Source organism: Myotis myotis, unplaced genomic scaffold (assembly GCF_014108235.1).
Source record: "Myotis myotis isolate mMyoMyo1 unplaced genomic scaffold, mMyoMyo1.p scaffold_m19_p_15, whole genome shotgun sequence".
Taxonomy (NCBI): Eukaryota; Metazoa; Chordata; class Mammalia; order Chiroptera; family Vespertilionidae; genus Myotis; species Myotis myotis.
Genome location: NW_023416319.1, coordinates 16,178,950 through 16,206,704, shown reverse-complemented (window position 1 = coordinate 16,206,704; position 27,755 = coordinate 16,178,950). Strand labels below are relative to the sequence as shown.

The following is a 27,755-nucleotide window of genomic DNA, read 5'->3' as shown; positions in this document are numbered from 1 at the left end:
CCGAGAGAGAGAGAGAGAGAGAGAGAGAGAGAGAGAGAGAGAGAGAGAGAGAGAGAGAGAGAGAGAGAGAGAGATCGCTGCCGGACCCTCGAGTGAGCGCGCCCGGACCCCGGACGCCGCTCCGCCTGGGCCGCGGCCGCAGGAGCCCAAGATGGCTGGGCGCTGAGGGAGGCGGCCCGGCCCCGCCGCCGCGCGCAGGCTCCGGCCGCCCGGCAGCCCGCAGCCTCCCCGACCCGAGCGGAGGCCGAGAAGAAAAGAAAGTGTTGGGGGGGGGGGGCGGGGTGAGGCTGGGGCGGCGGAGGGGGAGGGCGGCGGGGGAGGGGAGGGGAGGGCGGCCGGGCGCGCGCCTCCCGCTCGCTAGCAGTTGGGAAAATTCCTTTCTAGTTGGACCCAGCCCGGTTCTCCCCGGCGGCACGAGCGCCCGCCCCGCGCGGCCCGGAGCGCGGGTCTCCCCGCGGCGGGGGCGCGGGCGCCGGGCCCGGGGGAGCGCAGAAGTGACGGCGCGGAGGTCAGGCCGGAGCGCCGCCGGGCTCCCCGCCCTCCCGCGCTGGTTGGCTTTTTTTTCCCCTCCGCGCCCTCCCCCTTCCGCTCCTATTTGTGAAGGGAGGAGGCCGGCGGAGGCGGGCCGGTGTCTCTGGCCGGGGACTGGAATTTCATCTGAATGACTGCCCCGCCGCGCACGCAGCGCCCCGGAGTCGGCCCGCCCGCGCCCCGCCGCCCGCACCCGCGGACGCTCCGCCAGCCGCGCGGCGCCCGCGCCACCGCCCCGCGACCGCCGGCCCGGATCGCGTAGCCCTCGGCGCGGCCGCACTTGCTTCCCCGGCCCTCGGACCCCGGACGAGGCGAGGGGCGCGCGGCGCAGGGGAGCCGGAGGGAGCCACCATTGCCGCTGCCGCCGCCGCGGGAGGAAGAGTGCGGTTCCAGGGCTCCGTCCGCCGCGGGGCGCGCCCCAATGTCAGCCGCGGGGCCCAGCGCAGGCCGCGGGCCGGGGCTGCCCTAGCCGCGCCGACGGGGAGGCGGCCTCTTATATGGAATTTGGACTCCTGCGCTCCCCTGCAGGGCTGGTGCCCCGGCCGCGGCCCTGGCGCCGTCCGCCGCCTCCTGCTAGGCGCTCGGGAGGAGGAGACGCCACCGGCTGCGCGCGCGGCGTGAGGACCTAGGCTCCCTCCGGGGGGCGGGCGGGCGCGCGGAAGGCGCTGGTGACTGAGCGACTGCCGGGGCCTCCCGGGGCCGGAGCTCCGGGCTCGGTGGGCCTGCAGCGGTCCCGGCCGGACCCCCAGGGTTGGGGAGTTGGGAAGGCCTGCCCGGGCCCCCCTGCCCGCAACCGCCATGGCGGAGAATTGGAAGAACTGCTTCGAGGAGGAACTCATCTGTCCCATCTGCCTGCATGTCTTCGTGGAGCCGGTGCAATTGCCGTGCAAACACAACTTCTGCCGGGGATGCATCGGCGAGGCGTGGGCCAAGGACAGCGGCCTGGTGCGCTGCCCGGAGTGCAACCAGGCCTACAACCAGAAGCCGGGCCTGGAGAAGAACCTGAAGCTCACCAACATCGTGGAGAAGTTCAACGCCCTGCACGTGGAGAAGCCGCCCACAGCGCTGCACTGCGTGTTCTGCCGCCGCGGCCCCCCGCTGCCCGCACAGAAGGTCTGCCTGCGCTGCGAGGCGCCCTGCTGCCAGTCCCACGTGCAGACGCACCTGCAGCAGCCCTCCACCGCCCGCGGGCACCTCCTGGTGGAGGCGGACGACGTGCGGGCCTGGAGCTGCCCGCAGCACAACGCCTACCGCCTCTACCACTGCGAGGCCGAGCAGGTGGCCGTGTGCCAATATTGCTGCTACTACAGCGGTGCGCATCAGGGACACTCGGTGTGCGACGTGGAGATCCGGAGGAATGAGATCCGGGCAAGTATCCTACACACACACACACACACACACACACACACACACACACACACACACACTCCCTACCGCCCGGGGACCACCCATCCAGGCAGGCTGACTTCCGTGACCTCAGGCCAGAGGCTCCCTTCCAGACTCGAATACTCTGAAAGTTTGGGGTCAGATTCTGGGAAGAAGGATCCCCCCATGGCTACTTAATCCATTTCTGCACCTGTGCTCAGAGAGCCCATCTTGTGAGTCATTTGTGGAGCTGAGGTGTGGGGCTGTTCGAGTTTGGGTGCTGCTTTTCCGTTTTCCCGCACAGCCCCCTCCCCCAGCCTGGTTTCTGTAAGGCCCTGCAGGAAGTCACCAAGGCAGTGACCCAGGTTCTGCATCTCCAGCTGCTGTTTATGTAATGAGTGTCCTGGTGCCGCTGCTGTGGCTGACATGATCCATGATGTTGGCATACCAATGAGGAAGTAAACAAAAGCAGCCATGTTAGTTTCAAGCCCTACTGGAAACGCACTGGGGGGTGGAGGGGAGCTTCCGGAGGGAGAGCAGCGCTCCCGTATCTGTGAGGACGAGGCCCGGGCAGCCAGCAGTATCGGGACAGGGTCTCAGCTGTTGGGATTATTCCGGAGAGCCCGCTCTCCGTGTGTGGGGATCGCAGCCCTGTGTGTGCCTGTGTGTCGAACGCTCCTGCATGAACAAACCTGAAAGTATGTGTCTTCATCGCCCTGAGCCCTTTGCTCCCAGCCCAGCCCTATATCACAGCCCTCCCACATTTGGGGAGGGGAAGTGGAAGACGGAAAAAGAATCCTGTGGGTTTAAGGTTGAGCCGCCTTACAATCTGGTTTCAGGCAGCTGGCTCCCCTGGGCTGCCGGCTGAGTGATTACGGAACCACATCCCCTCCCATTGTATACACCCTGCAGCAGCGGCCAATGTCAAAACCGCCTTCCCCCTCAGGCCTGTGGGCCAGGCTTTGGAGCTGGACTGAGGCAATACTTCCGTCCGCTCCGGTGGAGGGGGGCTCCTCCTAAGTCCCTCCCTGGTCCCCTGGCTTTCAGAGTTGAGTCATACCAGAGGAAGGGGGTTGGCCTGAGACTGTATGAGCCATTTCAGAAGCCCAAGCTTGGGGCCTGGGGGTGAGGTTGGGCTTTGGTAGGACTGGGAGTGTTTCTGGGTGGAGGCCCCTGGAGGCTGGTGGAGGCCAGTGGGGAGTTTGGGTATGAGGAAGCAGTGATCAGGGGACGGTTGTACACGGGGGCTGTTTCCTTTGGAGGGACAGTCAGAATGAGTCAGTGTTTAGCCATTAAAAAACACACACAGACAACTAACAAAAGGCAAGAGAGCTGCCACAAGCTGAGGGCAGGGACAACAAATAAAATTTGCTGTATAATTAGTTTCCAATCCGATGGGCGAGCTCTGGGTTTCTGTGCCAGTACAGGGCCTCTGGTTTCTTAAAGGAAGTGTGGGGGGTGGCGAGAGGAGCCATTTCCACTCCCTCCCCACTAGGGTTAGAAAAGGCAGAAGCCTGGGGCAAGCAGATGAGCCCCAGGGCGAACAGCCCGGGTTTTCCTCAGTATTGGGAAGCTGCTGCTGTTCATAAAGATGGGAGGGCTTGGGAGTGGAGGCTGGGAAAGGGCAGAGGCAGGAGAAAGGGGCTGTCCAGCTCTCAGTCCTGGGATTGGCAGGGGAAAGTGAGGGGCTGGAAGGAACAGGGGAGGGGACAGCAACCAGGGTGGTGAGTGTATGTGTGCCCCCTCCCAAAGTTTTGCTCTTAGCTGTGTCGGTGCTAGGGGTTCTTTCATTTGGGTGGGGGAGAAAACATAATTGTACCTAACTTGCTAGTAAGAGGGTATCTCTAGATGTGTGTGTTTGCAAGTGTCTTTGCCCTCAAATGCACCTGTCTCCTGGTTGTGTAGTTGGGGTGTGGGAGGGATGGCACATGCATGCAGAGTGCATCCTGAGGTTCCCACCGGCAGGTCCCTGATCCCCAGCTCATGGGAGGAACTGGATGGGAGCAGGCCCTGAACTTTGTCAGCAGCTGGGTGCATGCGTGCGTGCATGCCTCTGGGTGTGTGTGTGTGTGTGTGTGTGTGTGTGTGTGTGTGTGTTAGTTCCTGTCCTAGCGTGAGCAGGGACTCAGAAGTAGTGGGTTGCATCAGGGCCAGATGTGCAATCTATTTGCTCAGCATCTGTGCCCCCAGCCTGAGTCTCATCCCCCTCCTATTCATCCCTCTCCAGCCCCCCCACTCTAGGCCCTCAGGGTTCTCCGGTGCCCCAGGGTACTGGAGTTGGAAGCCCTTCAATAGCCCAACACCACTCAGTATGAGTTGGATTTATTGAATGTGGAGGAAGGGGGTGGGGAGTGCCACCAAGGGGGAGGGAGGGAGCTTTGGAGAACCTGAATGGAAGAACCCATTTCATTCTCCACCCTCTCTGGGACACAGTGGGGAGGGCCTTTTCCTGGGCCTCTTTTCCCTTGGGAATCAGTCCTAAAGGACCTCTGCTGGTACCGTGGATGAGGGCAACAGAATTCTCCCGGATATAGGAACAGAAGCGTGGGGACCTAGCACATGCCTTCAAATGTGCTCTGCTTCTTGTTCTTCTTTTTCTGTCCTCCTGGGAGAGGGGAGGGGGTGGCTACTGAAATGCCCTTTTGGCTAGAAATAGAAAACCCCGATCAACCTCTCCTTGGTGGCTCCACTTGCTTACTCAAAAGCACTCACCTGTGCATGGGCCAGGGGCCTGGAGCAGGGGCCCAGCGGGGAGGCAAACAGGGCCTCCATTCAGTGGTGGGGACTAGCAGGGGATCTCAGAGGTAGGCCTGTGAAGTCCATGGCCCCGTTCTACACTTGGGAAGCCGGTGTGTAGGCCACATTGCCCTGAGGCCTGGATGCTCACTGCATGGGCCTCAGAGACCACTCTCTGGGACATATCCAGACCCTAAATATGTCCTAAGGGCCTAAGATTAGGACATTTAGGTGGGTTCAGGCCTGGCAGCCTTGGTGTTCAAATCCTCTTCCGTCCCCTAGGTTTAGGGGTTCTTCTGAGCAACATGGTACTGGTATGAGCACCTCTATCTCATAACCCCCCTCAACCTGGAAAGATGACTCAAGATAAGCCCTAGTTATCTTGTGTGAGGGGCTCTGCAAGGTGTGTGTGTGTGTGTGTGTGTGTGTGTGTGTGTGTGTTCAGGTCATAGTTATGTCTGTGTGATTCCTAGGTTCCCAGATCAAGGCTGGAAATGTTCCTTGCTTTCTTGGAGGTTTAGAGTTGAGAGGTTCTTTACGGAGGGGATCCCACTGCTTGGGCCAGTTTGGAGAGGCTCTCACATTGCCTTTGGCTGGAGGGGTTGGGTGGGATGCTGGGTCTCCACTCCATGTGTCTGTGTCAGGTAGGCTGGAGTGAGGGTTGTCCTGGTCTAGCCCACTCAGGCAGTGCACAGCCCACTGGTGCCTCCTCCCCCATCATACTCCTGTGGCAGGGTGGGAGCTGGGGTGGGGAGGCTGTGTGTATTCAAGGCACGAGGGTCCTAAGTGCCCCTTCCTTGACCATCCTGAGTTTTACACAGAAGGGGGCCTGGTTTGGCCTTGCTCCATGGGCCACAGGCAGAGGCCCCCCCACCCCAGCCCCACACACACATACCTCCTCCCCAGGATACTGCTGACACAGCCGCGCGCCTATCATGCACATCCTATTGATTCCTCTGCCTCCTGCACTCTGGGTAGCTGTGCATCCATGTCAGTCTGCAGGTGTGTGTAGCCAGCATGCTGGCTGTGTCTCTCACATGTGACAAATTTTTTGTATCTCGTGTGTATCTCAGAAGGTATGAGATGAGTGACTGACTTACTTATGTAGCTATGTATGTGTGATGTGGGGTCAGAAAGAGTGTGTGTGTGTGTGTGTGTGTGTGTGTGTGTGTGTGTGTGTTAGTGAGAGAACAAGCATGCTGCACACCTGCGAGGTGAAGTTGAGTGGGTGTGCATGACTGTCAGCATGACTGCTAGCGTGACTGCCTGCTCAGGCTGTGGTTGGTGGTTGTGAGTCTTGTGCGACTTTTCTCACCTGGTGGGGTGGGAATTGGGGAGGGAAGGGGAAGATGGGATTCACCTTAGGGTGAGCTTATTGCTTGTGGCAGTATCAGAGGTAGCAGCCTGGATGGATCCTGCGATGCTCTATTGGGGGCAGTCAGGGTGGGCACAGGAAGAAGGTGAGCCTGGTTGGGGCCCCTAGCCTGGATCGAGCAGGCAGCCTCATCCCTGGCTCTGGAAAAGCCTTCCTTCCCGGCTGGCCTGGCATTCAAACCCAGACAAAGGGGGGCTTTCTCTCTCGCCTCTTTGTTCTGCTGCCCCAGAGCGCTGCTCTCTGCATGGCAAAAGCTAATTTGACTCTGCAGCTGGGAAGCCCTCTCTGGGGTCTGCCAGGCCTGCCTCCCAGGTGCTGCCTTTCTTCTTGCCCTGGCTTCTGCCCTGTAACCTCTTCTCTCTGGGTCTGTGGTTGCCCAGCCTGGGGATGCACAAGGTAGCCCAAGGCAGGAGCTGAGGCAGGAAAGGGGCCATCTATGGCAGGCAGAAGCTGCTCTGAGACAAGGGGAGAGTGCTGTGGCCCAGGGAGAGAGGAGGCTGACATATTCCTGGGATGAGGTCTTAAGTGGGAGAGTGGGGAGTAGGTTTGGCAGCTGGGGAGGAGGTCAGGATAGGGTAGCTCTGGAGCAGGGGTTGCAGCCAGAGCTGGAGCCAGCATGAGAGTCATCTGGGCAGGGGTCTGAGTGGCTTAGCTCCCTCTTTCTGCCCCCACCCTCCCACCACCGGGGCTGTTGGACCCAGCCCTGGCTTTGTCTGAAAACCTCAGGCCTGCTTCTGGCCCGGCCCCTGGGGCCCTGTTCCCTCCTGACCTTGCTTCTCTTCAAGGTTGACTTGTGGGTTTTATTATTATTTATTAACTTTTATACAGCCTAGAGTCCCCATGGCCTCACCCGTCTGCCCAGTCCAGTCTGACACCAAAAATGCCAGTTGGACCTGGCCAGTCAGGCTCTACAGGGACATGAGGCTTTCCCAGGGCAGGGATGTAAGGGGCTTGTGATTGCCCCCCCTCCAGAATCTAGAACACTAGGTGACAGGTATGAGAAGCAGAATGTTCTGGGGCCTTGGAGAAATGGGAATGAAGTGCTCTCAAGCCTTCTTGATGCTTTTGCCCTCACAGATTCAGGAGCAGATCATGGAAGGTCTTTGGCCCTCAGGGACAGGGACAGGAGTGAGCAGGTCCCATCTGGACCAGAGCCTGTGGAGCGGGGCTGGGGCTCATATTGTCCCTCCTGCTGGAGGAGGCCTGGTCCCTCAAGTGCTTCTAGTCTAGACCATGGTTCCCCGCTTTGCTCCTTTCCACTCCCCTCCTGCACACTTGAGTTGTGCCACAGTCCAGGTGACTTACTGTGGGCTGGGAGCAGCTTATAAAGTGCCCTCCACCCCACGTGGAGAGTCCTTGCTCTGAATCAAGGTGGGATGATCTCAGCTGTGGCTTTTTCCCTGGTGGGCGATGGGGCCTCAGGTCTCAGCAATTCCCTGGAGGTTGAGATGGAAAGGAGGCTGGTGGTAGTGGAGAGGGGTCCAGGCCTTGCTTCCTCAGTTCCCCATCCTCCAGCTTCTCAGCAGCCTGATTCAGGCATTTGGTGTAACGGAGATGAGAGGTAATGAAGGGGCAGCAAGTCTCCCCAGTTTCCCAGTGCCTGAGGTGGCAGTAGTCCCCCAACCCTCTGCATCCCCCCAGTTGTTACCTGTGGCAGGATTAAGATCACCTGGCCCCAAGGAGGGCACCCCCTGCAAAGGTAAGCTGGCCAGCATGGACCCCCTCCCCTACCCCTGCAGCCAAGACAGGAGCCCAAGGGCCTCTGAGCTGGCGGAGGGGAAATGAAAAACCCAGCCACCTACTAGGGAGTGTGGCACTGCCTTTACTGGGCCTGGCCTGGGCTCCCACCTCAGAGGGCTGTGGGCAGGCAGGAACCAGGACCTGGGACAGGTGAAGCTAAGAGAAGATGCTGCAGGGTCCCAGGGTAGAAGTGCTGCCAGGAAAGGCTCTGAGAAAAGCCTATGAGAAGAGAGAAAGGTCTGAGTCCCCCCCAGGACTGGACAGGAGGTACCTCCCTTGACTCTACCCTGAGGGGTCAGCCATGAACTCCCAGAAAGGGTCTCGGGGGGCAAGGGAGGGGCCTCCCACTGGTCTGAAGGGTGGGAGCAGAGCAGCTCCATTCCTATCCTCTGAGGGAAACTGGGCTGGGAACCCACCTGGGGCCCCCCTTTTCCACCCCTCATTTGGGACTCAGCCCTAGGTGCACCCCTAATCAGATGATGGTGAGTTTGAGCAGGGAGTCCTTGGTGATGGGGGTGTGGGGCATGGGACCTGGGCTTTACAGATATGCAGGGCATTGGGAAGGCAAGAGTGGCCTGAAGTCTGAGGTGCATGGGGGGTTGGGGGACTGTCTTCCTGAGTGTGGGTACAAGGTATCCAGCAGGCAAAAATCTGAGGGCCAGTTGCTACAGGGAGGTAAAAAGGCATTATGTTCCTAAGAGGGTGTCCTGACCACCTTGCCTTTATGGCAAGCCTCCCTCAATTGTCTGGGGCCTTCAGGAAGTCCAGCCTTCACCCGAAGGGGGTTGGATGCAAGTACCTGTGCACCTGCTACAACACTCTGCATGAGGTATTCGCAGAGCCCCAGAGCAGTACGTGTGCTTGTGTGTGTGCAGTTGTTTGCATGTATCTGGGCCATACTGTGAGGTGCTGCCTGCCCTCTTCGCACAACTGTGGGCCGTTTCACAGGTGGGGAGGATCCAATACCTACCTCTATTCCTGCCCCCCACCCAGCCGTGTTTCTGAACAGGTACTGAATCCCAGATTGGCAACAGATACCTGTGCATGTTGGGCTGGTGTGGGGAGCTTGCTGGAAGGGCAAGTGCTGGGGGCAGGGCAAGGTCTCCTAGGGCTGGTTCTTAGAGTTCCTGTCCTGGGTCATTGAAGGGTTAAGTTTTTCGGGGAGATTGTCCCAGGCTTCCCAGCTTAGCTAAGAGCCTTGCCCCCACCTCCTCCTCCTCTCAGGGTCCTGGTGTTTTGTTTAGCCACCAACACAAAAGGGGGTCGCTGAACTCCTTACTGGCCTTGCTTTCCTCCCATGTAAAATGGGTTGGGGAGTGAGAAAGGGATTGGTGGCAGGTTAGGAAGCCAGCTGGGTGTGGATGGGAGTGGGAGTCATGGCATCAAACTTGAGGGTCACTCTGAGGCCCACAGAGAGGAAGAAAAAGAACCATTCCTTGTTGAGTATATACTCACTGAGCAAGGCTCTGTGCAATTGGCTTTGCAAACCTTATTTTATGTGTAAAACCCAAGGGTTTATTCAGTAAACATATTATGCATCCATAGGGTTCTGGGGCCTTTGTGTGGCCTGGCTCAGAAGGGAGGTGAAAAAAGATAGCAGCAAAGCCCTATTTTCAAGAGGCCTTGAGTTTTGTAGGGAGATCAAACCACAGTTTATGAAACAAATTACAGAATAATGTATCCTATAGATCTTTCTGGGATGATGGCTGTTTTGTCTCTTTAATATTCAGTACATTAGCCAGTAGCTACATGCAGCTATTGAGCACTTAAACTGAAGCTGGTGCAACTGAAGAACTGATGTTTGATTTCACTTATTTTTAATTGAATTTAAATAGTCACATGTGATTAGTGGCCACCATATTACACAGCAGAGCTATAGAGGGCAGGCAGAATGTGACAACCCCTTTGCATGGCCAGGACTGGGAGAGACCTGCATAAACGCTGAGCAGGGGCCATGAGAAGTTTCCTAGAGGAGTGGGGTCTTGAAGGATAGAGAAGGAGAGGGAAGAGGCACTGTGGACTGCAGAAAACCATCAACAGGGTGCAGGGAGTTCAAATGTGCACAGAGTGTTGGGGGCAGGATACTATCAGGTCTTAAGAGAGCCTTCATTACCGTGCTAAAATGTTTGGAAGGAGGGAGTCATTGAGGGTTCTTGAGCAGGAGCAAGACCCTATTTGAAGAGGTATGCTGGTGAGGGGGATGACAGGATGGATGGAGCAGCTGGGATGGGCAAGGCTGGGAGGATAGGGGTTGTAGAGATAGGCTGTGAAGGGCTGAAATAGTAGCTTGGTCCAGCACCTTCCAGCGGACTGGCCTCAGGTCTTAGGAGAGCCAGTGTCTTCTTTCCACCTGGGTCCAACTGAGGGGCTGAGGGAGTTAGCAAGGACTTCAACGGCCTGGCTCTCAGGGTCAAGAACAAGGGTGGGGGTGGCTGGCTTGCTGCTCCCAAGTGTAAGGTTGTTTGACCCTCTGCACCTTAGGGTACTCATCTCTAAGCTAGGGCACCCCGGGGGAGGCAGCACGCCGTGGATAAGAACAGGCCTTACTGCCTGTCGGAGCAGCTCAGTTGGTTGAGTGTCGTCCAGTGCACCAAAGGATTTGCTGTTTCGATTCCTGGTCAGGGCACATACCTGGGATATGGGTTTGATCCCCAGTTCCTCTCTCTCTCCTTGCCTCCCTCCCTTCTTCCCTTCTTTTCCTTTCTTCTCTCTAAGCATGTACTCGAATGAGCATTAAAAAAATAGCCCTGGCTGGTGTGGCTCAGTTGGTTGGGCATCAGCTGGGCACTGGATTCCTGGTTCTATTCCTGGTCAGGGCACATGCTTGGGTGGTGGGCTGGATCCCCTGTGGGGAGCATACAGGAGGCAGCCCATCAATGTTACTCTTTCACAGCAATGTTTCTTCTCCCTTTCTCTCTCTCTCAAAATCAATAAACTATTCTTTTAAAAAAATTATTAATTAATTAATTAATTAGATTTTATAAAAAGAACAGACCTTACGGCCAGATCCTAAGTTTGTATCTCAGCTCTGCCACTTACTGTGTACTTTGGATAAATTACTTAACCTCTCTGGTTTCCTCTTCCCTGAAATGAGGATGATAATAATAGTACTTATCTCATAGCATTACTGGAATGATAAGGTTCATCTGAGGTGGGGGAGGGGTGCTTAGAACCAAGACTGGCCTGCCCCTGCCCTCAGAAAGCTCATGGTGCAGATATGTGTGAGAAGCTACCCCAGGCTTTCTTTTCCTGGGGAACAGACTGGCCAGACAGAGGTCACCAACCAGGCCCCTGGGATTGCACGAGGGCCAGAGAGGTTGGACGGCAGAAATTTCAGGCCACCTGGTTCAAAGGATCTACAGGATGAGTCTGTTCTATAGAGGGGAGGTTGGTGCTCACCCATCCTTGGTAAGGGGTGGAGCTGCAGCCCCTTCTGATGCCCCTGCCTCCACTGTCCCTGCAGAAGATGCTGATGAAGCAGCAGGACCGACTGGAGGAGCGCGAGCAGGACATTGAGGACCAGCTGTACAAACTCGAGTCAGACAAGCGCCTGGTGGAGGTAGCTAAGCCCAAGTTCATGGTTGGGGTGGGGGCTGCTTGGGTGCAGGGCCTTGGGCTCGTCCTTATTTGGGTGAGGATCTGTGTGTGGTCGGCTCTGTGCCAGAACCCTTTGGTCAGCCATTCCCTGAACTGTCAGTTGCTGAGCCCTACAGGGGTAGCTGGCACAGAGCCCTGTGCTACCAGCAGGTCAAACCTTGCCCTGAGGAACCCTGGGCAGTCTGGGGGTTTGGGGTCCCAGACTCTACCATCCAGGATGTCAGACAGGCAGAAGCGGCAGCCAGTGGTCCCCAGTGCTCACCTGCCTGCCCACCCTTGCCCCCTGTGCCTGCAGGAGAAGGTGAGCCAACTGAAGGAAGAAGTGCGGCTGCAGTATGAGAAACTGCACCAGCTGCTGGATGAGGACCTGGGGCAGACAGTGGAGGTTCTGGACAAGGCCCAGGCCAAGTTCTGCAGTGAGAACGCAGCGCAGGCGCTGCACCTTGGGGAACGCATGCAGGAGGCCAAGAAGCTGCTGGGCTCCCTGCAGCTGCTCTTCGACAAGACAGAGGATGTCAGCTTCATGAAGGTGGGCTGGGCCCAGGACTGGTGGTGGGACCAGGGGCATTCCTAAAGTGGCGTCTGCAATTCTTTTTTTAAAAACATGTTTGCTTTTTAAAAAAAAAAAAAAAAATTGTTTTTTTTTGTTTTGTTTTGTTTTTAATTGATTTTAGAAAGAGAGGAAGGGAGAAGGATAAAGAGAGAGAAACATTGATTATTTGCCCCCTGAAAACTCCCCACTGGGGATCAAGCCTGCAACCCAGGCATGTGCCCTGACCAGGAATCGAACAAGCGACTTCTTAATTCATGGGTTGACACTCAACCACTGAGCCACACCGGCCGGGCAAGTCTGCAATTCTTATTCCCCAATCAATTTCCCCCACCAGTGTGCCCACAGGGCTTTGGAGCCACCCTGTCCTTCTAGCTTTGTGACCTTGGGCAAGTGCTATATGTTCCTTATGCCTCAGTTCCCTCACCTATCAAATGAGGTTGATATTACAGATCTGATCTCCTTTATCCTCAATTCCAAATTTTAGTAATCTCTGCATACTCAAAGAAAAAACTTCTGGCAACTCATTTAACTGCAAAAATTGACCTGAACTGATGTTGGCAATGTATGGTCCTTATTTATCTCACCTAGTACACATATTCAAACATTTTGCTATAGGAACATTGATGTATTGAATTGTGGTGCCTACTGGAGGGTGATATATAATATATGGTACAGGCACTATCCCTTCTGAAATCCAAATAATTCCACATCTGGCCCCAAAGATTTCAACTAAGAGGTTTGAGTGCCTGCAAACCTTCCTTCTCGGGTAGTAGTGTGGATAAAATGATGGATGTATAAGAAACACGTGCAATATTGTCTGTTACATAGTAAGTGCTTAATAAACGTTAGCTATTTTTATTTTCTAAAAAAGCAGACGCCACCACTATCCCACCACCACCCGGCCACACCATAGCCAAGGTTTGCCCAGCCTGGGGAGGGTGAGGATGGGGCCGTTCTTGTCTTCCCCTCTCCCATGCTGCCTTTTCCACTGACTAAACCTTTTCTCTCTCCCTAGAACACCAAATCTGTGAAAATCCTCATGGACAGGTGAGCAGGAGGCGCCTAGCTCTCAGGGGAATACATCTTGGGAGGGTCAGGCCCACGGGGGGAGGTAGGGCGGGCTCACCGGTGGTACCTCCTCACAGCAGATGCCCCGTCCACTGCCCCCAGGACCCAGACCTGCACGGGCAACAGCCTTTCTCCCCCTAAGATCGGCCACCTGAACTCCAAGCTCTTCCTGAACGAGGTGGCCAAGAAGGAGAAGCAGCTGCGGAAGATGCTAGAAGGTGAGGGTGGGGCCTTCAATGGAAGGGAGAGAGCCCTTTGGGCAGGGGTGTATGCCAGAGCCTTTCCTCTGAGAGGCAGCTTGGCCTAGTTAGGTGGACCTTCCTTCATGTCCTGGCTTTGCCACTTCTAGCTGTGGAACTTTGGGCAAGCCATATTACCTCCCTGAGCCTCAGTTTCTCCAACTGTAAAATGGGAATAATAATAATAATAATAGTATCTACTTGCTAATGGAGTAGTGAGCACCAACCAAGGTGATGCTGACATAGTGTGCTTGGTCCTATAGATGAGAAAGGTCCCCAGGGGTGAGGACGATGTGAACTTCATTGTCTTTTGTCCCAAACTCTCCACAGGCCCCTTCAGCACACCGGTGCCCTTCCTGCAAAGCGTCCCCCTGTACCCTTGTGGCGTGAGCAGCTCTGGGGCGGAAAAGCGCAAGCACTCAATGGCCTTCCCTGAGGCCAGCTTCCTAGAGACATCGTCGGGCCCTGTGGGCAGCCAGTATGGGGCAGCGGGCACAGCCAGCGGCGAGGGCCAGTCAGGGCAGCCCCTGGGGCCCTGCAGCTCCACGCAGCACTTGGTGGCCCTGCCAGGCGGCGCCCAACCAGTGCACTCAAGTCCTGTGTTCCCCCCATCGCAGTATCCCAATGGCTCCGCCGCCCAGCAGCCCATGCTCCCCCAGTATGGCGGCCGCAAGATTCTCGTCTGTTCCGTGGACAACTGTTACTGTTCTTCCGTGGCCAACCATGGCGGCCACCAGCCCTACCCCCGCTCCGGCCATTTTCCCTGGACAGTGCCCTCACAGGAGTACTCACACCCGCTCCCACCTGCACCCTCCGTCCCCCAGTCCCTTCCTGGCCTGGCCGTCAGAGACTGGCTCGACGCCTCCCAGCAGCCTGGCCACCAGGATTTCTACAGGGTGTATGGGCAGCCATCCACCAAACACTACGTGACGAGCTAACGCCACGCGGGCGGTGGGGCGCTGGGGAATCTTCCCCCCTAGCCCCCAGTGGCTCGGGAATTATGCATCCAGAGACCTGTCCTTCTACCTTCCTGTCCTCCCTCCCTTCCTTCTTTCCCCTGAGTCTTGTCCTTTTGGGTTTTGTTTTGGGCTTTGTTTTTGATTTTTTTTATTATGAATCTCTGGACGGGGAGTGACAGTGGGAGCTGGGCTGCACTGGGGCCGCAGGTGGCCCTGGAGTTGGGAAAGCGTCTACCTCAAGGCGCTGAGCTCTCTCTCTGTCTCTCCTTTTTTCTTCCACACCTTCTCCTCCTCACCCCTATGGCTGGAAGGAGCCTCAGCTTTCCCTAAAGCCTTGGGGGTGGGGCCACCCTCCTCACCCAGCCCTGGGAAGAAGGACCCGTGCCCACTGGCCTGCTTCTCCTGTTTTTCTTTTGGGCAGTTTGATCACTGACTGAGTAAGAAATGACCTGTAGATTGTGGGGCTTTGTTTTTTAATTTTTTTAAACCAAGAATGATTTCTCCTGCTTCTTCTCACCATCCTCCCAGACGGAGTTCAAAGGCCACTTCTCAAGCAGCTTTTGGCACCTTCAGCCTCAGAGTGGAATCTTACAGACAGGAACCCCATGTCCAGGAAAGAAAAGAAGGAACTTTGCCAATAATAGTGACCACAGCAAAAGCAAATAATAATAAATATTAATAATAATAAAGAGAAATAAAAAATAATTAAATAAAAAACCATAGCACAGCCCTTGTTGAGGTCAGCGGGGGAAGAGGGGCTGCCCTGAGTTGGGTCCTTGCCTGGATTTTGACACAGCAACTTCCTGTAGTGAGCACTTTGTATGAATCGTGGACTTCCTGTTCTCAAGGCGCAGGTATTCTGTAATCTGTCTAGAGCACACACCGAATCCGACTTCTAATAAACAATGGCGCAGTCCCACTCCCTGCCTCGCCTCTTACCCAGCTCCTCAGGCCTGGGGTCTTCAGGCCTTGGGTGGGGAGGGGCCCTCTAGGAATGGGTGCCCCTGCCCTCCTTGCCTTGATTCTCTGATGGCTCTAGCTTGTTCCAGCCTGTGAATGTCAACCCCAAAGGCACTGATTGCATCTACTCAGCCCTGAGTTCATTTGGGAAATATTGGCTGAGGGTCTCCAATGCCCAGTTCTCTGCTGCATAGGCCCTGGCATCTTTGAGGTCCTGCTAACATGCTCTTAGCTAGGACAGACAAAGGAAGAAACCTTTCTATGAGTCTTGCAAAGTTTACCTCCTTCAGTCCACAGATATTTATTGAGCACATGCTAAGTGCTGGGCACTGCATAAGCAGTGCGAGACCCTGTCTTGGAATTTAGTCTAACTGGGCCTTGCCCCCACTGGGAGGTGCGATCACTCAGCCCCATGCCTCCTTTGGTGACTTGGGCTCTGCCCCTGAGCATGGGAGAAGAGCGGGCAGGAAAATCTTTGGCTCTGGGAGGCATGGAAGTAGGGTACATCCTGCCTCTATCCCCTTTGGCAGGGCTTCTCCAAGCCTCTAGCACAGTGGTTCTCAACCTTCCCAATGCCGTGACCCTTTTAATACAGTTCCTCATGTTGTGGTGACCCAACCATAAAATTATTTTCGTTGCTACTTCATCACTGTAATTTTGCTACTGTTATGAATCGTCATGTAAATATCTGATATGCAGGATGTATTTAGGCGACCCTTGTGAAAGGGTCGTTCGACCCCCACAGGTTGAGAATGTCTAGTATGTCTTGGGAACTTATTGAAGAGCTGAATCTTAAATCCCCACTTAGACTCGGTTGGAATGACTGAGATCCCAGGAATCTGCACTTTTAACTCCCCAGGAATTCTGACAGATCCTGGGGTTTCAGGAGTGCAGCCATGAGGGACTGTCCAGGCTCCTGTGTGCCACAGGGACCCCTGGGGTAGAAGGAGGGGATGGGGCACACCAAAGGCCCTTCTCCTTTGCAGGGGAGCTGACCTCTAAAAAGGATCTCTGGTTTGTTGGCTAATACTGCATGGATCTACTTATGTTGTAAAGCAGCCTGTACCCTTCCATATAGAAGCTTCTGGGGTAGAATCAGGGCCTGAGCACTGCCTGCCCCGGAAGCTTAGAGCAAGCCGTGTAGAAGTCCTGCGCCAGGGGTCCAAGCCTCACAGACCTCTAGTCACCCCCTTCTCAGAAAAAAAAGAGACCCAGATTGGATGACATGGGCTGGCCAGGCCAAACCAGTCTTGGTCCTGCTAAGTACCTCTGTCCTGTGATGTGGGAGTAGAAAATGACTCTGGGGTGGATCGACCCTTGTTTCATTGCTCCCCCTTTCTACTTGGGCAGAGAGCCAGGAGCAGGATGACAACAGCTGGCCTGCCCCTTCTCTTCCCCTGCACCTGCTTAGAGCTAAAGAGAGGGGGCAGATGGCTGGAGCACAGCACCCTCCCGCCCAGGGTGGAAGGAGGCCTGGGGGCAGGTGGTGGTGGACAGATAGAGGTCTAGCTCCACTCACATCTGTTCCTGTCTCACTGTCCCTTTCTATAGTTGTCAGGAACCCTGGGACATCTTCTGGGCCAAGAGTTGGAAGCCAAGAGCAGAAAGCTGCCCAATTTCTTTCCCACTTGGCCCTCGTTTGTTTTAGCGGATGGGAGGGATCCTGTCTCCAGGTACATCCATCAGATTGGGATATAGGAGACTCAGGTGGCAGTGGGATGGGCTTGAGCCCCCACACCTGTCCCAACTCTGAAAGCCTAGCCCAGACAATTACCCACTCAGGCTGCAGGCAGAACAGCTAGCTGCCTGGAGTACGGCCTGGGGGCCTGGGCAGCCAGGGAAGCAGGGAGAAGCTAACCCCATCCAGCTGTCCCCAACCACCCAGCTGTCCCTGGCTTTGTAGGAGCAGCTGTCACCCACTTCCCAAAAAACGGTCAGGGGCAGAGGAGGCCCTGGAAGAGCGGGAAGCGCCCCAGGAGCCGGCCTGCTGGAGAAGGTGTGTGTGTGTGGGGGGGGGTCCCGCGGCCATCACCGGTGTGCACGCTCAGGCACCTCTTGCACCCACAGGCGCACCCTGTGCCTCACTCTGCTAACGACTTTCACACCCCGACGGTGCCCTCCCGCCTCCCCCAGAGAGGAGCCTTTCCGGGAAGGGCTGGGTGTTGGGAGCGTGTCTACCCCCCACCCCCACCCCACCGACGAGGGGGTGGGGGGGGCAGGGAGGGGGCCGCAGCTCCTGTGGCCCAGATGTACGAGGGCGGGGGGGACGGGGAGGCGACCACCGGGGGTTTCCTGAGCCAGCCACCCCCGCCGGCCCCAGCTCTTTCATGTCGCTGCCCTCCCCCGTCCCAGCCCCGAGCCGAGCAGCTGCACCCCGCTCCCCGCCCAGCCTCTCTCCCAGCTGTCTTTGGGGTGGGGCTGGGCAGCTGGGAAACAGCTGCAAGGTGGCGGGGGGGGGGGGGGCACTCGGGTGCCCCCTGCAACAGCCGGAAGCAGTCTCCGTGCCCAGGGCGCGGTGCAGGGGGCCGGGGAGCGAGGCCTGGGGCGGGTCGCTCCTCCGCCCCTCCCCCAGCGCATCTGGCCGGGCCAGCTGAGCGCCGGGCCGACCGGGATCAAAGCCCCTCCCGGCTTCAAAGCCCCCCTGGGGGTAGGGGGGGGGCAGCGCGGGCGGGGAAGCCGCTGAGTCAGGGCTCCGGGCCCCTCTCTTTCAGCCGAGCCCCCGCGCTCTAACCTCGCTTCTGGGTTCCTCCACGCCCGGTTCGCACCCACCCACTCAGCTCCTACGGCGGTCACCGTGCCCTTTCCTCAGACACCTTCATGTTCTCCCCTCTGAGGGTGGGGAAGATCCGATGAACACTTTCAGGATCAGACCTGGCTGCCTGGGGATTCCCTGCCCCACCTTCTCAGCGGGCAAATTCCGGGGGTGGGGGTGGGGGTGGGAGGGGGGGGTCATGTTCTTACTCACCCCAGCTCTAGGCCTACGGAGAAAGGGGGCCTGTTACGCTGACTGGGGCTGTGGGGTGCAGGGAAGTGGCAAATGATTCCTGGGTGTCCCTGGACAGACCTCACCACGTTGTAGCCCCTCTCCTAAAGCGAGGGTCTCCCTGTATGATTTTGGAAAACCCTTACTTGGAGGTGCTTAGAAACAGTGGTCTCTAGAAACTGGGATCCTGGTACTGGTTCTAGAACCCTCTGAGTCCTCTTTCTGTGAGTCAAAGGGGACCCGCCCCAGGCCTCCTCAAATGACCTTGAGGGCACTCTTGGATGGGACCCAGACTGAGGCTGAGGAGATGGGAAGCGGATCCGGATCCGAGTGGGGGGCAGAAGGCTCATGGCCAGAGGTGGGAGACCTGGGCCAGCAGGAGGCTGGCCTTAGGCACATCAGCGTCTTCCTTCGGCTTCTCTCTTTCTTTCCCCAGCACCCCCCTCTTTCCACCTGCACCCCAAAGGCTTTCTTCCCTTCCAGGGGAGGTTGCCTTCACCCTGTGCTTTAACTCCTCCAGGGACAGAGAACTTACAACCTCAGGACGCTCTTTCTCCAGTGAAAGCTTTGACAGATAACAAATGGAAATCTCGTGGGCAGAGCTGTGGCCTCCACCCTTTCCCCCCCGCGGTGTATGGGAATCATGCCCTGAGTGAAGGAAGCCTTCAGGAGCCCAGGGCTTTTCCCTAAAATCCCCTGTCCCTGCATCACAGATGCCAGGGATGTACCCGGAGTTCTGCCCTGGGAGTCTGAATGTGCCCTCCACAGGCGACCAGTGTTTAAAAAATGCTTTGTGGCTTATTCCTCTGAGCTGAGACATTTATTTATCCTTGCACTAGATCTTTAATAACTGGATATTTCTTGAGGGAGAACTCATCTGCTCAATGCCATGTTATTTTTTTTATTATTTACATTCAGGCAGGAAGAGGGTGATGTGTGGTAGTTTTTAACAGCTTGTAGGATGGGGCGGGGGCTGGTTAGAGATGGCACAGGCAACATCTCAAAACTGCAGATAAGGAACGAAATGAAGGAGCAGGCTTCCAAGAATTGTGCGTGAAGGGTGGTATGGACTTCTGGTCTACCTGGGAAAATGGTAGACCAGTGAGTCACCTGACATGGATGCACTGGCTGCCTGGTTGTAAACTGGGTGTTGTCATCAGGCACTCTCCATGTTGCAGGGCACTGAGGAGGGAGGGAGCATAGATGCAAACAGGCAGCTCAAGGCCTCACCAATAGGGACTCTCCAGCCACACCAGCTGCCATCTCTACCCGCTGCAGCTCCCTGGGCTCCACCCATCAAAAGTGTATGCTTAGTCAGTCCTCCAGCAGCCCATGTGGTTTCAGGCCCCTGTGGCTCTTCTGATCCCTCTGCCTGATTGTCTAGACTTAGAGTCCTGCCTCCCCGTGTACCTCTCTCCACCCTCTCCAGAGTGAGGAATAATGAAATGACCCATGTGGAGTGCCAGACCTATGCTGGCACGGCCCATTTTCAGGCATTGATAGCTATCACAATGTTTATGTTCCTTTGAGCCGGTCCCACTCCCATGCACTTAACGTTCTTACTTGGTATTTTAACTAACTGGTTACAAGCTGCATAGCTTACATGTCCGACTAGCCTGTGTGTCCCTGGAGGACATGAAATATTAGTCATCTGTGATTTTCCGGAGCCTAGCATAGTACCTGCTTCATTCATTCACTCAGTCATTCACTCAGTAGGTATTTATTGAGGTTCTTCTAATGCTGAGCACTGTTCCAAAATTGGGGATATTTTGGTGAACAAAACAAACTCTGCCTTCTTGGAGCTGATAATTTAGTGAGGAAGAGACAGATGACAACAATAAACCAATAAATGTGAGCTGGCGATAAATACTGTGAAGGAAAGTAAAGCAAGGGGTGGGGGTAAGGGGGTAGGGGGGCAGGTGCAGGGGGTGGGGATAGGGCGTGTCACCAGAAGAGAGAGGGCATGGCAGTTTTTATATAGGGAAGTGGTCAGGGCAGGTGACATTGAGCAGAGACTCCAGAATGGAGGAGGCAAAGTCTGGGGCTCTTTGGAGCAGGAGTGTTCCAGGAAGAGGGAACAAGTGTTGCCTGGGGCAGATGATGCTTGTTTCAGGAACAGCAAGAGGGTGAGTGTGGATGGAAAGGGTGAGTAAGGGGCAGAGCAGTGAGTGATGAGGTCAGAAAGGCGTGAGGAAACAGGGCCACAACATAGACATTGTAAGTGCTTTGTCTCTGCCCAAGAGATATTTGCTGAGTAAATGAGTGAATGAACAATGAATGAATGAATGCCAAATGCCTCGGCTGCCAGGGCTCTGGAAAGTTTCATAGGGAGCCCTGTGGGCTAGAAGGTACCAGGTCATCTTCCTGGGGGGACAGAATTTGAATCATGACCTGAAAAGGGGGTAAGAAAAGCACAAAAGAGGAGGGAGACACCCCAGGGAGAAGGTAGGGAAAGAAAATTTTGGGGTGAGGTTGAGGGACAGGGAGGATAGCTCATCTGAAGCTCAGGGTAAGTGAGAGTTCATGATTGACAGGTCCATAAGAAGGTTTGGGGTCAGATCAGAGGGGCCTTGAATGACAGGATAAACAGTTGGGCCCTGAGTGCCCCATAGCAGCAGGGCCTCTGAAGGCATCTGAGTGGGAGAACTGCGTTTCAGAACAAAGTGGGTGAATGGCCAGGCAGGAGGGGACAAGGTGGCAAGTGAGGAGGCAGCAGCAGGTCCAAGTCAGGGAGGAGGTAGGGGGCAGGGGGCAGGCTGGCTCCACCCTGGGGACCAGGAAGGACTGGCAGGTCCTGCAGCTCAGGTCAAGGGCTGGAAGCCCAGACCAGGCCTTCTCCTTCCCGGCCAGCCAGCCATGGGCCCCAGAGTCAGTAGAAAACGCCAGCCCCGGGGAGGCGGCGGCTCAGAGCCAGAAGCTGCTGAGGGAGCACTGGCAGCAAGATGCCATTGTACGTCCGCAATCAAGATACTTCAGAGGAAATCAAAAGCACCAACCAGGGAAATGAAGTGTGCACTCTCTCTTTCTCTCTCAAACACACACACAAACTTCTGCCTCCAAAATGGGTCAAGTGAAGGCTGTGGGCGTGGGCTGTGGGGGGAGGGTGGAAGGGGAGGAGGCCCAGGGCTGGGAGCAGCCTGGGTGCTGTGCCCACTCACCCTTCTGGCATAGGGGATGGTAGCAGCTGCAGGGTGGGGTGGGACGTGAGGATAAATATACACCTCCCCATGCATATGGATAATGCACACAGCTGCCCTGCCTGCTTTGCGTTCATTAGGACCAACTGTTTCAGGAGCGGTGGCAGGCGGGCGGGAGGGGGTAATGTGCCCATTCACAGACTGGGGGTAGGGGGCTGCCTGCAGCTGTGCAGACACCTCCCCCCTGCCTGGATCAGCATCCCAGCCCCTTCCTCCCTCTTTTTCTTCCTTCCAACTCACCCCTCTGGCAGATCTGGGGGTCTCAGGGTGGGAAAGGGGGCTAGGGAGTTGGCTGACTCCTCACAGGAGCTGGGGGAATTGAAGGGATGGTTGGGCTAGATTGCATCCCCTGGCCCCAGGATGGGCTGTTGCTTACAAACTAAAGCTCCTTATCCCCTTCTTTCCAAATGCCATCTGCAGCATCCAGGCAGGAAAACGTTTTGGTCCTGTCATCTGGAGGCTCCAGGGAGGCCCCATTCATGTTCACAAGCCTTAGATCAGATCTGTGCCCCCAGACAGATTCCAAGGGCGAGGGGGTGGTGTGCCAGCATGATTGTATGTGATTCTGACATCTTGGCAGCGACTGCTAGGCTCCAACTCCCCAGAGCAGGTCACCCAGGTGGGAGTGAGGGCTGGGTAATTGCGGGGGGGGGGGGGGGGGGGTGGGGGGGAGCGTGTATTGAGAGCCAGACTGGTTGGTGTACTGGTTAGGGCCACCAAGTATGGCCGTGCAGCTTTGGCCCTACACAAGGACATGCTGCTGAGGGGCCCTGGGCTAGTGCCAAGCCTTGCACCCTGGTGTGCGCATCCTCTCCCATATGGGCCAGCGGTGGCCCAGGTGACAGGCCTGTCTAGTCTCAGGAACATGAATTAACAAGGCAAAGGAAGACTGTGGGTGGGCAGTGGCCTCGTGCGTGTGTCTGCAGTGGGCCCGTCTCTTTCCCCTGCGGTAGTCTAAGTGGGCGTTGGGCTGGATGGAGGCAGCTGAGCCAGGTCAGGGCCCAAAGAGCAACAGCTATCCAGCCTCTTTGTTGTCAGGTTGGGGCTGGGACGCCCTGCCCCCTCTGCTGGTGGCCTCCAGAGCAGCAGTCACCGCTGGGACTCTGGGGAAGGGTCTTGTGGGTCCTGAAGAGGGGGTGGCAGGGAGAGAGGTAGGCCTCTGGCCCACCCACCTCCCTGTTTCCTGGAGCCCCTCCCCCAGCAGGTCGTGGTCCTTCGTTTAGTCAAGAGGGCGTCCTGGAGAAAAATGGGCTTTTGAGCGGGCAGGAATCCCAGCCAAGCCATTGCCTAGCTGTGTGGTTCCAGGCAAGTGACTTAACCTTTGAAGGCCTTGGTTTCCTCAACTGGGGAACAGCAATAGGAATGGCTGCCTTGTAGGGCCAAGGGATCAAACCAGCCAATGACTAACAGGAGGAGCAGTTGGCTCAGCTTAGTGGCAGTCCTGCCCCCAACCCTTCTAGCTTTCAGCTTCAGGCAGGCAAGCAAGCTCTCCTTAAACCCTGCCCCTCCTTGACTCAGCTGCAGTTCTGCTGTTAATACTTCATTTCTGTAGCGAAGGCTTTTTGTCCTTGGGATGCTGCTATTCACTCTGGGAACAGAAACCTCTCCATGTCCCTTTGGGCAGGAGGATTCCTTAGCCCCTTTTCTGGGCTTAGAAGCCTAAAGGGAAAAGGGAACCATGCTATGAACTTGGAGCCCCGTAGTCAAACAGGCTTGGGTTCAAATCCTGGCTCTGACTTGTTCTTCCTGTGTGATCTTGGGCACGTGAGTCAAATTCGGTGAGCCCTAGCTCCCAACTGTGGGAGATACTACCTGCAGTTAATAGTGTTGCAAGGATTAAATGCTAACTGTGAAGTACCTGCCACAAGTGGGTGCCCCCTTAACAACCTGCCCTGGTCTGACTGACCCTGGGGGGTTGGTCAGATCTCCACATGCTCATGTGTGTGGCTGGTTGTGGACACACACACACACACACACACACACACACACACACACACACCCTGACAGCGCTGGACCAGCAGATTCACTGCAGGGAGTGGGAGCTCTCTTCCCTCCTCCCTGCCCAGCTCCTGCAGTGTTGGAAAAGGAAATTACTGAACAGATTGCAATTAAGGGGGGAAAAGAGGGAGAGGGAGACAGAGGCCCTAAAATGCAGCTTGACTGAGCGCTAAACTGTGTTTTTGCCCGGAGCCAATCAGAAGCCTCTGACAAGAGCATGTTCCCACTTACAAATCTAATTGCAGGAGGTGTGGCTGGGGTGGCCCTGGGAGCCCCGGTGAGGAGGGGGCTGCCAGCATCTCCAGGAAGGCTGCCGGCTGCTTGCTTGTTGCCTGGAAAGTTCGCCAAGTGGAGGGGGCCAGGTGGCAGGGCAGAGGTCTTGGGGGTCTGGGAAGGCCTGGATTCAGAATTTCCCCCAGTTATAATAGTTACCAATGACTTGGCATCGACTACACACTGGACATCCAAACTTCCACTAATCCTCTCGACTCTAGAGAATGCCATGCGGCAGATGACTATCACCTCACTTTACAGATAAGAAACAGAGGCACAGAGTGTCCCTACTGAGGCTGACGATTGCCCAAGGTCTAGGTATTTTATTGACATTTTATCTCCTTTCAATCTCCCTATAACTTTAATCCCATTCCACAGGGGAAGAGGCAAGACTCTGAGAGAGTAGCCAACTTGTCCAAGATCACAGAGCTGATTTATAGATGACTCCAGAGAACACACTTAGATTGTCCCAGAGCCAGGCATTCTGGATAGAGTTACTAGATTTAGCAAAATAACAAAAACAAAAAAACCGCGATGGCCGGTGAAAATTTGAATTTCAGATAAACAATTACTTTTTTTTAGTATTATAAGTATGTCCTAAATATTGCATGGGATATACTTACACTAAAAAATGATTCCTTGTTTATTTGAAATTTAACCGAATGTCCTGACGTTTATCTGGCAACACTAGACCTCTCTCCTTCTGCCTCAAGCTCCCCTCTATTTTTGCCAGCAGTTTGCCTTTAAAGGGGGCCCTTCGAGAGCCATGCTGGTGTCTCCAGACCAAGGAAGCGAGGCTGCCAAAGGGGAAGGTAAGCTCCTCTGCTCTAGAGGGCAGAGCCCTGGGCCAGTGCCCACTCTGCCACCTCCTGTGTGACTTTGGGCAAGTCTATCCCCCTCTCAGAACTCTCTCGAAAAGGAAGACCCAGGATCAGATAGTTGCAAACACCCTTGTCAGCCCTAACTTTCCTAATGTCTTCACCCTTTTTTCTGTCTGTACAAAGGATGGTACGAAATACACAGTTGTGGCCTGGCTGGTGTGGCTTGGTGGTTGAGTGTCGACCTATGAGCCAGGAGGTCATGGGTTTGATTCCTGGTAAGGGCATGTGCGTTGCGGGCTCGATCCCCACTTTGGGGCATGCATGAGGCAGCCCATCAATGATCCTCTCTCATCATTGATGTTTCTCTCTCTCTCCCTCTCACTTTCTCTCTGAAATCAATAAAAATATATTTTAAAATAAATAAACAAACAAACAGTTGTGCTGTGAGGACAGAAGTTACCCAACACCTGGGACAGAAATGTCCAGGGAGCAGTGCTGGTCAGAGGAGACCCATGGTGTGGGCTTGGAAGGCTAGGGGCTCAGGCTGCTGGGAAATGGGCTGTTACTGTCTTTAGCTCCCAGAGGTGGCAGCTTGCTGTAGCCTTCAGACCTGGGTTCCAGGCCCCTCCTGCACTAACAGCTCTGTGATCTTGGGTAAAACCCTTCACCCAGGCAAGGGCCTCAGTTTCCGCCACTGTCAAGCAGGCCTAATGCTGCCCGCGATGTATGCAGAGTGCCTGGTAGGTGGGAGGAGCTTACTAGTGGTTATTTTTATTTTTGTTATTGGTGGTGTTAATATTACATCCTTCTGGAAAAAAAAAAGCACCTTGAGGAATGCTAACCTCTGAAATAACAAACAGATTTCAGGCCCTCTCTGAGCTTCAGCAAAGAACACAACACATTCCAGGCGGCCTTCATTTCAGCTAAATTTTATTTGTTGGATTTTTGACAGACATCTAAATTATACAGTGAGTTTTCCACATGACCAAATACCACGTCCATTTCTTTATCATTTTCAAAAGGGACTATATAAAAAGAAACTTTTGATGGATCAGACTGAACCCTGAAACCACATGGAGTGCAGAGCTAAAAATAAAAGGAAGTAAGAACTTGCCCCTGAGAAGGAAAGAGAAATCAAAGCAAACTCTGATGGGAATCAAGGGACGAGTCCTGGAGAGGCTGACATGGTGTCACCCTCCAGGGCAGGTCCGGATAAGGAGCGGCACACAGTGAGGGTGAGGCACAGAGTGACACAAAAATAGCCACCGCTTTAGCCCAGAGGGGAATAAAGAAATTTGTCAAAAGCCAGGATAGAGAGGAGAGGAGGAAGGGAGGGGGCAGGACTGTGTCCTTCCAGCGGTCTCGGGACCTGTGGACTTCTTTCTCCCCGCACATTTGTACCCACCGGCATAATCGCTGACTTTCAGCTTTGCGCCCGCCCGACATGTTCCCCGGCTCAGCCCACATCAATGACACCCTTGTTTCCATAGTAACCAGGGGAGAGTGAAGGGGAAAGGGTGTGTTGCACTGGGCTCGGGGATCCAGCCAGGAGCTGCTGCACAGGGAAGGTCAGTAGGAGGGGAAGGGAGTTTTTCTCACAACTGGTCTGAGCACACATCCTGGCCCCCCCCCCCCCCCCGGGCCTTGGTGCCCTCCAGCCCTCTCCCTTGCACATTCAGATGCAGAGGTGCACAGAGCAAGTCTCACCCAGACACACTGGGGGCGGGAAGATGGGAGACTGGGTATCCCCTTTCTAGCTTCAAATTCTATCTTCTGGTCATGGCCCTGGGGGTGGGAGTGGGGCTGCGGAGAGGAAAGGGGACTTTAGGAGTATTTTGTTTTTACAAATGGGAGCTTTTAAAGTCTGCGTTTTTCAGGCATCTCTCATCTACCCCATGAGCCCCCAGGAGGGTCCAGCAGGGTTCAAAGGGAAGATGAAAGCTTGTGACATCTACCATGTCACTCTATCTTTAGCTGAAAAGCAAATGTGAAGGTTCAGAGAGGCTGTTATCAGAGGAGGGGAGTGGCTTCTGCCTGCTGGCCCAGGCCTGGGGAGGACTCTTGCAAAGAGTTCCCTAAGTTGGTGGCAAAAAACCCAAAGTATTTTACAGACTATCCACTGCCAAAGTTCCTATCACATTGTTCCAAAATCACAGACCTCAAAGCAGGCCGCTGCCCTTCAGCTCGCATCCCTGGTGCCCTATTTGGAGGGAAAACCCATTTTCAAGCCCTAGAGCCACATTTCCAGCTGGATGGCAGGGGGATTTTGGTTTCTTGCGATTCTGTTTTCCTTTGTTCAAAGTGGGAGAGGCCCTGGGGGAGACCAGGAAGCCAGAGGAGGAGGTAGCAGGAAGCAGGTAGCTCAGTGGTTTGGAAAACCCTCACCTCCTTTTGTTTTACAAGCCCTTACAGGTCTGCCCACAGCACCCCCGGTGCAGCTTTTCATGTTGGCAGGAATGACTTCCAGCCCAGCATGCCGTTGAGGCTGCACATGCTTCAGCTTCACCTGCACAACTTTGTCCAGAAAAGCTGGGCAGAGACGGCCGGGGCTGGAGTGGCCCCCCCTCTGCTCACAGGCCTGAGTGGGTTTGGGAAGGGCCACGTCCTGGGATGAGAAGGCAGCTGGCCTCCTGAGGCCCACTAGCCAGCCACTGGACAGTCTCTTATTCATTCTCTGAAAACCCCTCGGCTCAGGCACCAGAACAGAGTTCAATTCAGGAGCTGGGTGATGCTCTGGCCAGCTTTCATGCTTGAAGCTAGGGATTTCTTAAGACTCAGGAAAACAAGCTCTTTTTGCAACACGGGGTGGGAGAAGTCTCCTTCCAGTCCTCTCCAATCAATCAACAGAGGACACATTTTGCTGGAGAGAGGAAGGGGAGATGGGCAGCTGGGGTGACTCTGGCTTCCCTGGGAGTGGCCCCTGCAATCACACACCTTCTTCCCAGCAGCAAACCCTCTCCGCCTATGAGCTTCCCACACCCCCAAGTTGCCCGCATTGTAAAAATTGATCTTGAAAAAATCGATCTGCCTGCCTTTTCTCAGTGGAGCAGGTTCATGGGTAAGCTGCATTTATTTTAAAAATCTGATAGCAACGGCCTATTGTGATCATTTAAACACAGAATTCTTTGAGCTTTAGAAATCCCTTCTATAGGACTGCCGCGCAGAAGCCAGCTAATCTCAGAGTCGGCTGCTCCCTGCTCCACTGAACTGGAGAAAGCCTGTTTACGCTGGCCCGAGCCCTCCATGTGAGGGCTTTCTAAGGACCTTGTAATTTTTCTGGAATTAAACCTCCCACCTCTCCTTACATTCCAGATGTCATTATAGTCAAAAGTCATAAGAATTTGCTTCCCGGTATAGCTG

General features: G+C 55.4%; 2 protein-coding genes across 5 annotated transcripts in view; both read left to right on the top strand.

The window, feature by feature from the left end:
- Positions 1 to 371: 371 nt before the first annotated feature.
- TRIM8 (tripartite motif containing 8) lies at positions 372 to 14,611 on the top strand. Its single transcript, XM_036336130.1, has 6 exons — positions 372 to 1,899; positions 11,211 to 11,306; positions 11,640 to 11,873; positions 12,913 to 12,944; positions 13,068 to 13,183; positions 13,535 to 14,611. The coding sequence occupies exons 1-6, from the start codon at positions 1,330 to 1,332 to the stop codon at positions 14,140 to 14,142; spliced, it is 1,656 nt and encodes a 551-aa protein (XP_036192023.1). The 5' UTR covers positions 372 to 1,329; the 3' UTR covers positions 14,143 to 14,611.
- Positions 11,791 to 27,755, top strand: part of SFXN2 (sideroflexin 2) — a 66,407-nt gene continuing 50,442 nt past the window's right edge. For 2 of the 4 annotated variants that reach the window (XM_036336133.1, XM_036336131.1), the window contains exon 1: positions 13,068 to 13,183. The gene's annotated coding sequence lies outside the window, so the exon portion shown is untranslated. Of the gene's footprint in view, positions 11,874 to 12,912; positions 12,945 to 13,067; positions 13,184 to 21,989; positions 27,454 to 27,755 lie in introns of those variants that run through there. The other 2 variants (XM_036336132.1, XM_036336134.1) reach the window with 2 other exon arrangements.

Bases quoted from the DNA above. Each gene is read 5' to 3' on its own strand.
- TRIM8 (XM_036336130.1), top strand. From the start codon at position 1,330: ATGGCGGAGAATTGGAAGAACTGCTTCGAGGAGGAACTCATCTGTCCC. The intron at 11,307-11,639 runs GTAGCTAAGCCC...CTGTGCCTGCAG, and splicing joins CAGACAAGCGCCTGGTGGAG to GAGAAGGTGAGCCAACTGAA. The intron at 11,874-12,912 runs GTGGGCTGGGCC...CTCTCTCCCTAG, and splicing joins AGGATGTCAGCTTCATGAAG to AACACCAAATCTGTGAAAAT.